Source organism: Paramormyrops kingsleyae, chromosome 1, assembly GCF_048594095.1.
Source record: "Paramormyrops kingsleyae isolate MSU_618 chromosome 1, PKINGS_0.4, whole genome shotgun sequence".
NCBI classification, from domain to species: Eukaryota; Metazoa; Chordata; class Actinopteri; order Osteoglossiformes; family Mormyridae; genus Paramormyrops; species Paramormyrops kingsleyae.
The window spans coordinates 74,951,194-74,961,879 of NC_132797.1; the positions used below are offsets into that span (position 1 = coordinate 74,951,194).

Sequence of the window (10,686 nt, forward strand, 5' to 3'; positions counted from 1 at the left end):
CCAGACAGAGCGATCATGCTCTCCAGTCCGGCTGCGGATGCCTTTGCCTCCTGACACTCTGCCCCTCCTCCATTCTAGGCTCCTTGCACACACTGTGGTCCCAATAGAATGGAAGATTGTTTAAATTTTCCCATTACAAAAATTGGGGCATCAAAAATCCAATTTTCTCATCCTCTTTACTCACTGAGACAAACTTGTTGCTATGAGTGACCTGTTAGTTGTGTATGGAAATGTAAACACAACATTATTTCCTGTTGAATACAAACGTATTTTAGTACTGCTCAAATGTTATTCGACATAATCAAGAAACAGGCATTCCTCTCCTTCCTCCCACTGCTCCCGTTAGGGGTCGCCACAGTGGATGATCTCTTCCCATCTCTTCCTATCCACTGTATCTAACTCTTTAACATCAGGCACTTGCAAGTCCTCTCTCACATCCATAAACCTCCTCTTAGGCCTTCCTCTTTTCCTCTTGCCTGGCAGCTCTGTCCGCAGCATCCTTCTCCCCACATAACCAGCGTATCTCCTCTGTACATGTCCAAACCAATCGCAATCTCGCCTCTCTCACCTTTGTCTCCAAACTGTCCAACCTGAGCTGTCCCACTAATATACTTGTTCCTAATCCTGTCCATCCTCATCACTACCAATGCAAATCTTAACATCTTTAACCTGCTCTGCCTCCTGTCTTTTTGTCAATGCCACCGTCTCTAATCCACTCACTACCATTTTGTAAACCTTCCCTTTCACTCTTGCTGATACCCGTCTGTCACCAATCACTCCTGCTGCTCTTCTCCAGCCACTCCATTCTGCCTACTCTCTTCCACACTCCCCATTACTCCCCCAAGTATTTAAACTCCTCCACCTTCACCAGCTCTACTCCCTGCATCCTCACCCTTCCGCTGTCCCCCCTCTCCTTCACGAACATGTACTCTGTCTTAGTCCTACTGACCTTCATTCCTCCCCTCTCTAGAACATATCTCATTTTCTCTCCAGGGTCTCCTCCACCTGCTCCCTACTCCCACTACAGATCACAATGTCATCTGCAATCATAGTCCAGGGGTCTCCTCTCTGATCTGTCAACCTGCCCATCACCATAGCAAACAAGAAAGGGCTCAGGACTGACCCTTGATGGAATTACATTAAATGTCCACTAGATGGAGCTATATACGTCATTTACTGTCGCGATTCGCCACGTTAAAATTGCGTGTTATGAATAGACGATTCAAAAACTATAAAATTAAATATGTAACCACAAGCAATGGAAAAATTACACCATACTTGCTGTGAAAATTGTTTAATCAATAAAAATTCAAAGTAAATATTTTTAAATAAACTGTCAATGTTCCATTGACCTGAAATCGATCAATTTAACAGGGTAATATGTAATACCTATATCAACAATACATATGCATAAATAAAACGCATTTTTAAAGTCGTAATTTATATGACGAATAAAAATAACTAGATTATTTTCAATGGAAATACATTAATTTTCAGACATTCCCTGGTCCTTTCACAAATCACGTCAATCTTCACCCGGTTGTGATTCCTACTTCCGGGTCCCCGCCAATATCCCATAATGCCACAGTTCCTTCTTTGACCTCTCTTCTGTCTGTGGTTGTCAGAGCTGTGTGCTCGCTGCTCGCTTGGTGGTGAATGATGGCGGCCTCAAAGCCTGTCGAGCCGGAGTCTGGTAGCGGTCTTCCCCGATGGCAGCTAGCCTTGTTAGTGGGGGCGCCCATAGTGTTGGGAGTCGGGGCCGTCTACTTATGGAATCGCAGCCGGAGCAAATCGAAGCGCAACGGGGAGAGGAAGACTCCAGAAGGCAGCGCCAGTCCCGTCCATGGGCAGGCGCAGGACGGCGGAGAGCAGAAGGGAATGGTGAGACCGCGGAGGGCGGGCCGGCCCTGTATCTCAGCTACACAGACGTAGCTGCCGCAGAGTCGTGCCTCCTGCCCGCCTTGTTCCGTGGTTCTGAGCCCCATTCAAGGGCACAAGCTGGCTGTCAGTACCTTTGCATGTGCCCGTAGCATCGTGTCGGTGCTGTGGCCAAGCCATGCCGCCTTGTCGAGTCCTTCCTTATACAAGTCAGTAGAAATAACATGTAGATCAGCCTGAGATAAAATGAATCATCCGTCAGCCCTTGACGTGAACCCGGTAGGATGGAGGCGGGGTGACATGTGAGACGGGCTGTGGGCACCTGCTGCATCTTGCGTCTGGCTGTCTGGGCTGCCTCCCATCGTGCCTTAAGCTGAATATCTCTAAAATCGAGGTCTGATCAGATTCGACTTGGTGCCATAAATCTTACCCCGAAATTCAGATTTGTGGAGTCCTTTACACACCCAAGAGGTAGCTAGGCAGAGCGACATGTAATGGCAGGAAAAACGCCAGTGTGTTAATGTCACTATGTGACAAGTATGTTCATCTACAATATTTTGGAGACTTGCATTAGGTTACATATAAGTGACGTGCATGTTAGATTAATATGTCAAATTGATATGATTCTCTCCCTGGGTGAAATTATGCAGCATTTAAAATAAGGAATGCTCTTCAGTGGATGGCGTGCTGACGTAATGGAGATTAAAGCTGGGCACTGTGTTGACCTGGTTTTTATGTTGGGCCAACAAATGCTGTAAATACACTTCTCCATTCTCAGCCTCACTGTACTGTTTTCATTAGTTGCCGTGTATTGTGTGCATAACAGCTATTTCCTGAAGCCAGTGGTTGGTGTCCAGTTAATGGTAATTAGGTAGGCTGTGCCAGTGTATGCCAGGTCAATGCGCTGCAGCATCTCTGGGAAGCTCATTTATAACCTACTCCAGGAGTTTCTGCGCAGGTCGGCAGTGTACGGCATGCCAGTGGTTAATTTATTTGGAAGCAGGATTTACATAGACCAATAGCTTGTCAGGAACGATCGAATCCTGCTGATGGGAAGCAGATTTCTCATTCCGCTGGCAGCATGAGGACTGAGACTGTGCTGAGCTTAGGACCACGTGGCCTCTTCTCATTCTGTTTCACCTGAAGTCTGCGGTTTCGGGCAGAGAGCTGTTCAGGTGGGTCAGCATTGCAGTCCTGTTTTTTGTCTGGTAATGTTTACGATTCTCAGGGCCGGATGTCTTTCTGCCGGAGGCTTGTCCTTGACTGCTGTCACCCTGTCGTTGTGCCTGGTGCAGTTAATCTGTCACTACTGGGCTCTTGAGCACGGCTCTTCCCCATAACTGCCCCAGGAGGGCTGCAGCGGCTGGCTGACTCTGCTTTCTGAGCCTTCGTTGCTTTGGGCAGAAGCAGAAACAAATGAACATGAACGTCCCACACGCTCTCATGATTGCCCACCCAAGCACACCGTCTTTGGCTGCTGCAATGAGAATTAGTTTCTGTGTGCACAGTCTATGTTGCTGGAGTCTTTGGTTCATATTGATGTCGCTAGTAATTGATTAGCGATGCTGATAAGGCAGTGTACAAACATTATTTACAGAAATGCAGTATGCTAACTTATCTGCAGGAGTGATGTTACCGACTGTCTGACATAGCGTGTCCTGATGTAGACTGTCCTCGCCTTTGTGTCTAGGTCATATTATAAGTGTGACTTTCACCCCTGCTGTCTAAGCCACACCCCCTGCACAGCCCCCCCTAGCTTGATGCTAGGTGGCTGACTCAGACATGGTGGAGATGGTGGTTTGGATGGCGCTGTCACTGGCAGTGTGCGAATAGACGTACAGTGACCCTGCAGCTTAGCGCGCTGCAGAGTGCGGGAAGCAGTCTGCGTATTGATCTCCACGCTGGCCCCAAAGCCTTAGGAATGAAATCTGCAGCGCTGGAATTTGATCTGATGATGTGGGTGTAATTTTTTTTTTTAAAAATGGATGCCTTTTGGAGAGTAATAGGAATCGCGTCGTGTCGACTTTCATCAGGCTCAGCTGAGCTATGGCAGGTTGGGGGGGAGCAGGGAGAAATCAGCCAATCAGAGGCGGTCTTTCAGTCCAGCAACTTTTCTAATACTCAGAGGTCCTGCACCGTTACACTCATTAACAATGACGCTCATTTAGCATCTGCCTCCTTTATTAAATTCATGTGAAAGAATTGCCATTGATTTTGAATCAAGCGTCCTGGGAAGCATTTGGTTTTGGGGGCCTTGAAGTTGATGGGCCTGTTTTGGCCATAATGGCTCCTCTTCCTTGCAGAGTCCTCTTGACCAGGCCCAGGCAGCCAAGAATCGGGGCAACAAGTACTTCAAGGCCAGCAAGTTCGAGCAGGCAATCCAGTGCTACACAGAGGCCATCAGCTTGTGCCCCACAGAGCAGAAGGGGGACCTGTCCACCTTCTACCAGAACAGAGCCGCCGCCTATGAGCAGCAGGTCAGCAGCTGATTGGTTGCCGTTCACCCATTGGACGATTTATGGTTCTAAAACCCAGAGTTGTCATGCAAGCCTTTCTTTCCCAGCGTTACTCGAAAGGGCCGTGAGGCTTTTTGCTTCATGAGCAATAACGGGAATGCCCCCAAACACTCAGCAAAGCGTCTGGCCGTACGAGTACCGCTGAAGTAGGGGGATTTAAGAGCTTTGATGTGAAAGCAATTCATGTTATACGGTTTTAAAAGCCAGACTGAGTTAGAGTGGAAGCTTTCAAACGTCTGTACAGTGTGGTACTGTTTGTTACGGCATGTGTAAGGCACAGTAATTAGGCCGTGTGTGTCGGGGGGGTTGATGAGCCGCCTGGCTGGGCCGCGTCCTGGCTGGTGGGCTGACGGCCGGTCCTGCCAAACGCAGATGAAGTGGGCGGAGGTGGTGCAGGACTGCTCCCGCGCTGTGGATCTGAACCCGCGCTACGTCAAGGCACTGTTCCGCCGGGCCAAGGCACAGGAGAAGCTGGACAACAAGAAGGAGTGCCTGGAAGGTCAGCAGCTTTGGGGGGGTATATTACTGGGGGGGGGGAGGTCTCGGGAAACATGCCATGATGTCAAAAACAGGGCCTCTCTGGATGGGTGTCCTCGGACCCCCCTGGCAGGATTTTCTGTGGATCAATCGGGAACCTTAGACATAGACCACCAGACAACAGGATAACCCTCGCGACACGGTGTGGAGATGTGCCTGCCTTCGTATCAAACCTTCACAGCCCCCCCCCCTCCTTTTACACCCCCTCCCCAGATGTGACTGCTGTGTGCATCCTAGAGGCCTTTCAGAACCAGCAGAGCATGCTGTTGGCCGACAAGGTGCTGAAGCTCCTGGGCAAGGAGAAAGCCAAGGAGAAGTACAAGGTATAGCGCCTCCTGCAGGACAGCTCATGCCTCTTCACTTATCCCCGTAAAGCTGCTATGCTGTGTTTGCCATGACGACATGCTGACCTGCCCAACCACCCCCACCTCTGTGTAGAACCGTGAGCCGCTGATGCCCTCCCCCCAGTTTATCAAGTCCTACTTCAGCTCCTTCACTGAGGACATCATCTCACAGCCCCTGCAGAAGGGCGAGAAGAAGGACGAGGACAAGGACAAGGAGGGGGAGGCGGCCGAGGTCACGGCCAGGTGAGGAGCCTGCAGGGGGCGCTCTCTGTAAAGGGGGCCAGTAGAAAGCTTCCGGTAGAAAGCTGCAATGGATTTGTTGGCCCAAAACACAGGGTTTTAAAGTAAGTTGAAACACTTTATTTGAAAAAAATTGAGGTATTCTTACGTCACGGTTGAAATAAAAATGTTAGTGTAGAGAATCTGTGTGACAAAGTGACGTAGAAACAAAGATCCGCTGTGTCCATATTTAGTTTGCTAATGATTGTACTTTATGCCGAGGCATGTGGGGGTAAACCGCACTACTGTAATACAGCCCAAGTTTACCCATTTCACTGTACTGCTTGTATTTGCTGCAGCACATCTGCCCTCTATGTCTAGTGGAATACTTGCTGTATGCATGTCCCTGGGCAGCTGTGGGCGGAGCTTAAAGGTTTACGGGAAATGGAAGTATGGTAGAGAACTAGGTGGTGATGTCATTATACTCAATTTATGCAACAAATTGCAAAAGTGCCACCAGTCATTGACAAAAATTTGTCAGCTTTTTTTTAGTCTGCGGGAGACGGCAGTTAACGAGGTTGAGGATATTTTTATAGCTCCCAGCCGGGATTGTAGTCTTTGTGTATTTTGTGTGGTGAGCCATGTTCGTGTGCGCTCCTTGGTCTGATGGTGAACCCGCCCCCAATATGCTTTTCTGTTGCTTCTTCCTCAGCTCTGGTTACCTGAAGGCCAAGCACTTCATGGACGAGGAGAACTATGACAAGATCATCAGCGAGTGTTCCAAGGAGGTGGAGTCTCGGGGGCGGCACACGGCTGAGGCTCTGCTGCTGCGTGCCACCTTCTACCTGCTGATCGGCAATGCCAGCGCCGCCCAGCCCGACCTGGACCAAGTCATCAACATGGAGTCTGCCAACGTCAAGGTGGGCACCCAGGTCGTGTGGGGGCGTGCGTCCGTCCTCATAGAGCCCCATGGCAGTTTCAGCGTGTCCTCATTCTTTCAGCAGTTAACGTGTTTCCTCTGGGGGGTGGACACCCTCCGGGCTGCTTTTTCAGCTCCGGGCCAACGCCCTGATCAAGAGAGGCAGCATGTACATGCAGCAACAGCAGCCGCAGCTTTCGACGCAGGACTTCAACATGGCCGCCGAGATCGACCCCCAGAACGCCGACGTCTACCACCACCGGGGACAGGTGTGGCTGCCTTACCACTCCAGCTTATTAACCCTTGAGTCACCTGCTGGTCTGGCTGAGGAACGGTGAGATGATCCCGGCGGCCTAATGTCCAAAGTGTCCCCACAGCTGAAGATCCTGCTGGACCAAGTGGAGGAGGCGGTGGCCGACTTCGACAAGTGCATCGGCCTGCGGCCGGACTCCGCCCTGGCTCAGGCGCAGAAGTGCTTCGCTCTGGTGAGCGGGCTGCCCCCCCCATCCTCACCCCACGTGTCCCAGCGAGCATGGCTCTACACGTCCATTTTGCTTTTCCTTTCAGTTTAATCTCCTTTAATTCATCCCCTATTTCTGGGTAATAAGTATTTTTACAGTTTGCACTAAAAATGAGTGATGGAGGACATTAAGTTATGCTTCACGTCCACATCGGTAGCCCAATTTTATTACTGTGTTTTCCGCTGTTTTTGGGTGGGGCGCTGAGGGCGTTTGGGAGGAGCTGACTGTATTGCTCCTCCCCTCCTTCATAAGCTGCACCTCTGAGGCTCTCCGGCGGAGCTGTGTCCATAAGGTGCTTTGTGGCATTGAGGCTCCATGCTGACCACTGCACATTGCCGTACGACGTTGCCGTACGACGTTGCCGTACGACGTTGCCGTACGACGTTGCCGTATGACGGCGTATTCTACATTCAGCATTGGCATTAGGTGGTGTGTTACTTGGTGTAATAACAGCCCTCACCCATGTGTTTGCTCCAGTACAGGCAGGCATACACGGGGAACAACGCCTCCCAGGTGCAGATAGCCATGGAGGGCTTTGAGGACATCATCAGGAGGTTCCCCAAGTGCGCCGAGGGATACGCGTTGTACGCACAGGTACCCGTCCGAAAAACCCAGGTCCTTGCCCTCACACGCATCTGCCGCGCGTTGGTTTGGGCCAGTGGGCTGTTTGGTTCTGACCCGATCGGTTTCCATCTTCATGCTGCAGGCCTTAACAGACCAGCAACAGTTCGGGAAAGCGGACGAGATGTACGACAAGTGCATCGAACTGGAGCCGGACAATGCTACCACATATGTGCACAAAGGGTCAGTTACAGTGGGCGGCGGCGGGTGGGGGTTCGGGGGGGGTGGGGGGGTGGGCGTGGTGCTGACACTTTAGGCCATGCATCTCCAGGCTGCTTCAGCTTCAGTGGAAGCAGGATCTGGACCTTGGCCTGGAGCTGATCAGCAAGGCCATTGAGATCGACAGCAAATGTGACTTTGCCTACGAGACCATGGGAACCATCGAGGTGCAGAGGTGAGCCCTTTTTGCCCGTTTGTTTGCTCCCTCCTGGGTGAGCATCTCGCGGCCCCCCGGCCCGACTCCCTCTCGCTGTCGTCCCCACAGGGGCAATCTGGACAAGGCCATTGATATGTTCAACAAGGCCATCAACCTGGCCAAGTCCGAGATGGAGATGGCCCACCTGTACTCGCTGTGCGACGCGGCCTATGCCCAGACCGAGGTGGCGAAGAAGTACGGGCTGAAGCCCCCGACGCTGTAACTGCCCCCCCCCACAACCTCCTCCTCTCCTTATTGGTCAGGCCCCCCTGCTGGGGCCGGCCCCCTCTGATTACTGCTACTGGTTTTTTTGTTTTGTTTTGTTTTTTTAATTTTGTAAAAGATGGTGAATCATTACTAAATAAACAGGACGAGCTCCGTGATTGTGTAATTTACGTTTGTTGGTTTTGAGACTCACGTTTGCTCGAAGCGGAAGTTTAAGCGCATCATTGATGTGCAGTACTGACGGCTGTCTGTGGGGTGCGCTCTTGAGTCACCAGAACGTGACTGCGCTCCCACACACACACTTTGCCTCTCCAGTCTCTTATTTACGCCCAAACCTCTTCAGTCTTCCAAATGTTATCTGTGTAGCATTCTTATGACTGGATTCTTTTTTTTTCCCACAAAGGGCTCTTTCAAATTGAATCTGATTGGTCAGCTGGCTTGCTTGTTGATTGGTTGATCAAAACACCCCCTATCCTGGACATTCTCCTTGAGCTGTCCTGAGGAGTCATACAGAGCCGTATTTGATGCTGCAATTTGCCTGTTGTGAGGGCATTCAAAAAAATGAGAGAACTTCTTAATTTGTAAGACGAAAAATTTTCGTGCACAAAAAGGAACATTTTCCTAATTTGAAAGTATTCTTGTTCCTTTTTGTTAAAGGAAATGAAAAATCTGTTATGTTGTGCTGTCATTTGGCCCTTTTGTTCAGTATTTAGTGTGATGGAAAACTGCACAAACCAAAAACAGCTTCTGATTGGGTCTTTGCTGAAAAGTGAATGCATTCAGCCCAGTTTCAGGCCCAGGCAGAGCCCCCCCAGGCAGAGCCCCCCCAGGCAGAGCCCCCCCAGGCAGAGCCCCCGTCCAGCCTGGGGAAACGACACAGGAGGAGGTTATGAGATTTTGGTTCCCTGACATTATCACTGTTAAAATGATCCTGACTGTGTTTCTTATTTTTTTGCATTTGCAGGTTGTGTAAGTGTGAACAAAGGAGGTTATAAGATTTTACGTAAGAAGTATGTGAAAATAAAAAATGTGAGATGAAGTCAGTGTGTCGTATTGCAGCCTGGTTTTTGGAAAAGTGTCTATCTGGGAGCTGTTGGAGCATGCTCTGGAGCCTATGTGTTTGTTTTATATATAATTCTGTGTAGTATATCTGCAATTTGACTTCATAAATGTTATGACACTGCTTCTGTGATACTGTAATATCAAGCAGTTTTGTTAGGTTGAAGCTGAATCTTATTATAGAAATTATTTGCTTTTTCATATTTTGTTTTCCCAGGCTGTGTGGGTAAGGGGATAGGGGGGGGGGTGTTATTTTTGGTTTGTTTATTTTAACATTTCCCGCTTTGCATAAATGGGCTTTTGTGCTTCTTGCTTAGGTTTGCTGGAGAAGTCCACCAAACCGCAGGAAACAGAAACCGTAATGAGCTACATTTGAATTACGAATAAGCATAACGAGCAAAGCTGTTGCACGCTGAAGTTGCGCTGTGGTGCCTGGTCGCACGAGCCACCCCATTGAGGCACTTCACCTGTATACCCTCGTGAAATGAACCTTCCCCGTCTGCGCGGAGACTTAACACGGTCAATTTGTAAAGTCTCATGTGTTTTCTAAAAATTTAACTGCACTTAGGTGAAATACCAGTTCAAATGTCTTGAATCGAATCCTAATAAAGCTGTGATTATATGCCTATGCACGCAGGTTTGACTAAAATTATGTACTGAAATAGATTTTTTTAAAGTCCCAGACAAATGTATCTGTCTTTATTTTTAAGTCTTTTCCTGACCTTCCAATCACCTCACCTTCTCCCGGTTTCGAGTGAAATACTCAATATGGAGACATGAACTGCTGCTGTTCTGTCAGGCTGCTTTGATTCCTTAAGTAGACTAATACAAAACAACCATCAATGTCTGTTTAACAGATAATATTACGGATGACTAGTCAATCCCGCTTGACCAAGGTTGAGCCCTATACAGACAGCGCCCTCATTCCAATGAAAGCTGAATTTAAACGCAGATTAAATTGTGCTTTTTTTCGGTGATGAGCTGTTTTCAAACACCCATCCATCAATTACTTGTACCTGCTTGTCCTATTCAGGATCAAGGGGGTCATGTAAGATGAAGAAATCGACCCACGGTTGTCTGTTCCCCTGTGGAATTAATGATACGGTCCGTGACTCCCGCAGATTTCACAATAAAACATGAAACTTAGTAATTCTAATTCTTCAGAACAAAAGTCCTTCCTATTCTGGTAATATCAAAGAAAATTATACATCACCTTGGTGATTAACTTTTAAGACTGATCCAAGAGAAGTGTGCGCATGACCGCATGTCAGTGTGCAGTATATTTTGTGCATGGTCCACGTATTTTGTTTTGTTATTCCCTAAGTAAAATAAATGCGGGAATTTGTTCAAGGCTGACTCTTTGCTAGTTGTTCGAGGTTAAAAATAAAATCTTCTCCGAAATTATACCGTAGTCAGCGTTATTTATTGCCTT

General features: G+C 48.8%; 1 protein-coding gene across 2 annotated transcripts; it reads left to right on the top strand.

The window, feature by feature from the left end:
* Positions 1-1,585: 1,585 nt before the first annotated feature.
* Positions 1,586-9,890, top strand: tomm70a (translocase of outer mitochondrial membrane 70 homolog A (S. cerevisiae)). Of its 2 annotated transcripts, XR_011982584.1 has the most exons (13): positions 1,586-1,881; positions 4,182-4,355; positions 4,767-4,893; positions 5,145-5,254; positions 5,370-5,518; positions 6,207-6,414; positions 6,548-6,682; positions 6,791-6,898; positions 7,412-7,528; positions 7,641-7,738; positions 7,827-7,949; positions 8,040-8,995; positions 9,026-9,890. XR_011982584.1 is itself a non-coding variant. In XM_023800986.2 (12 exons), the coding sequence occupies exons 1-12, from the start codon at positions 1,657-1,659 to the stop codon at positions 8,191-8,193; spliced, it is 1,728 nt and encodes a 575-aa protein (XP_023656754.1). In that variant the 5' UTR covers positions 1,586-1,656; the 3' UTR covers positions 8,194-9,890. The 2 variants fall into 2 exon arrangements, 1 of the variants encoding a protein (XP_023656754.1); XM_023800986.2 differs by having other exon boundaries at positions 8,040-9,890.
* Positions 9,891-10,686: the final 796 nt, after the last annotated feature.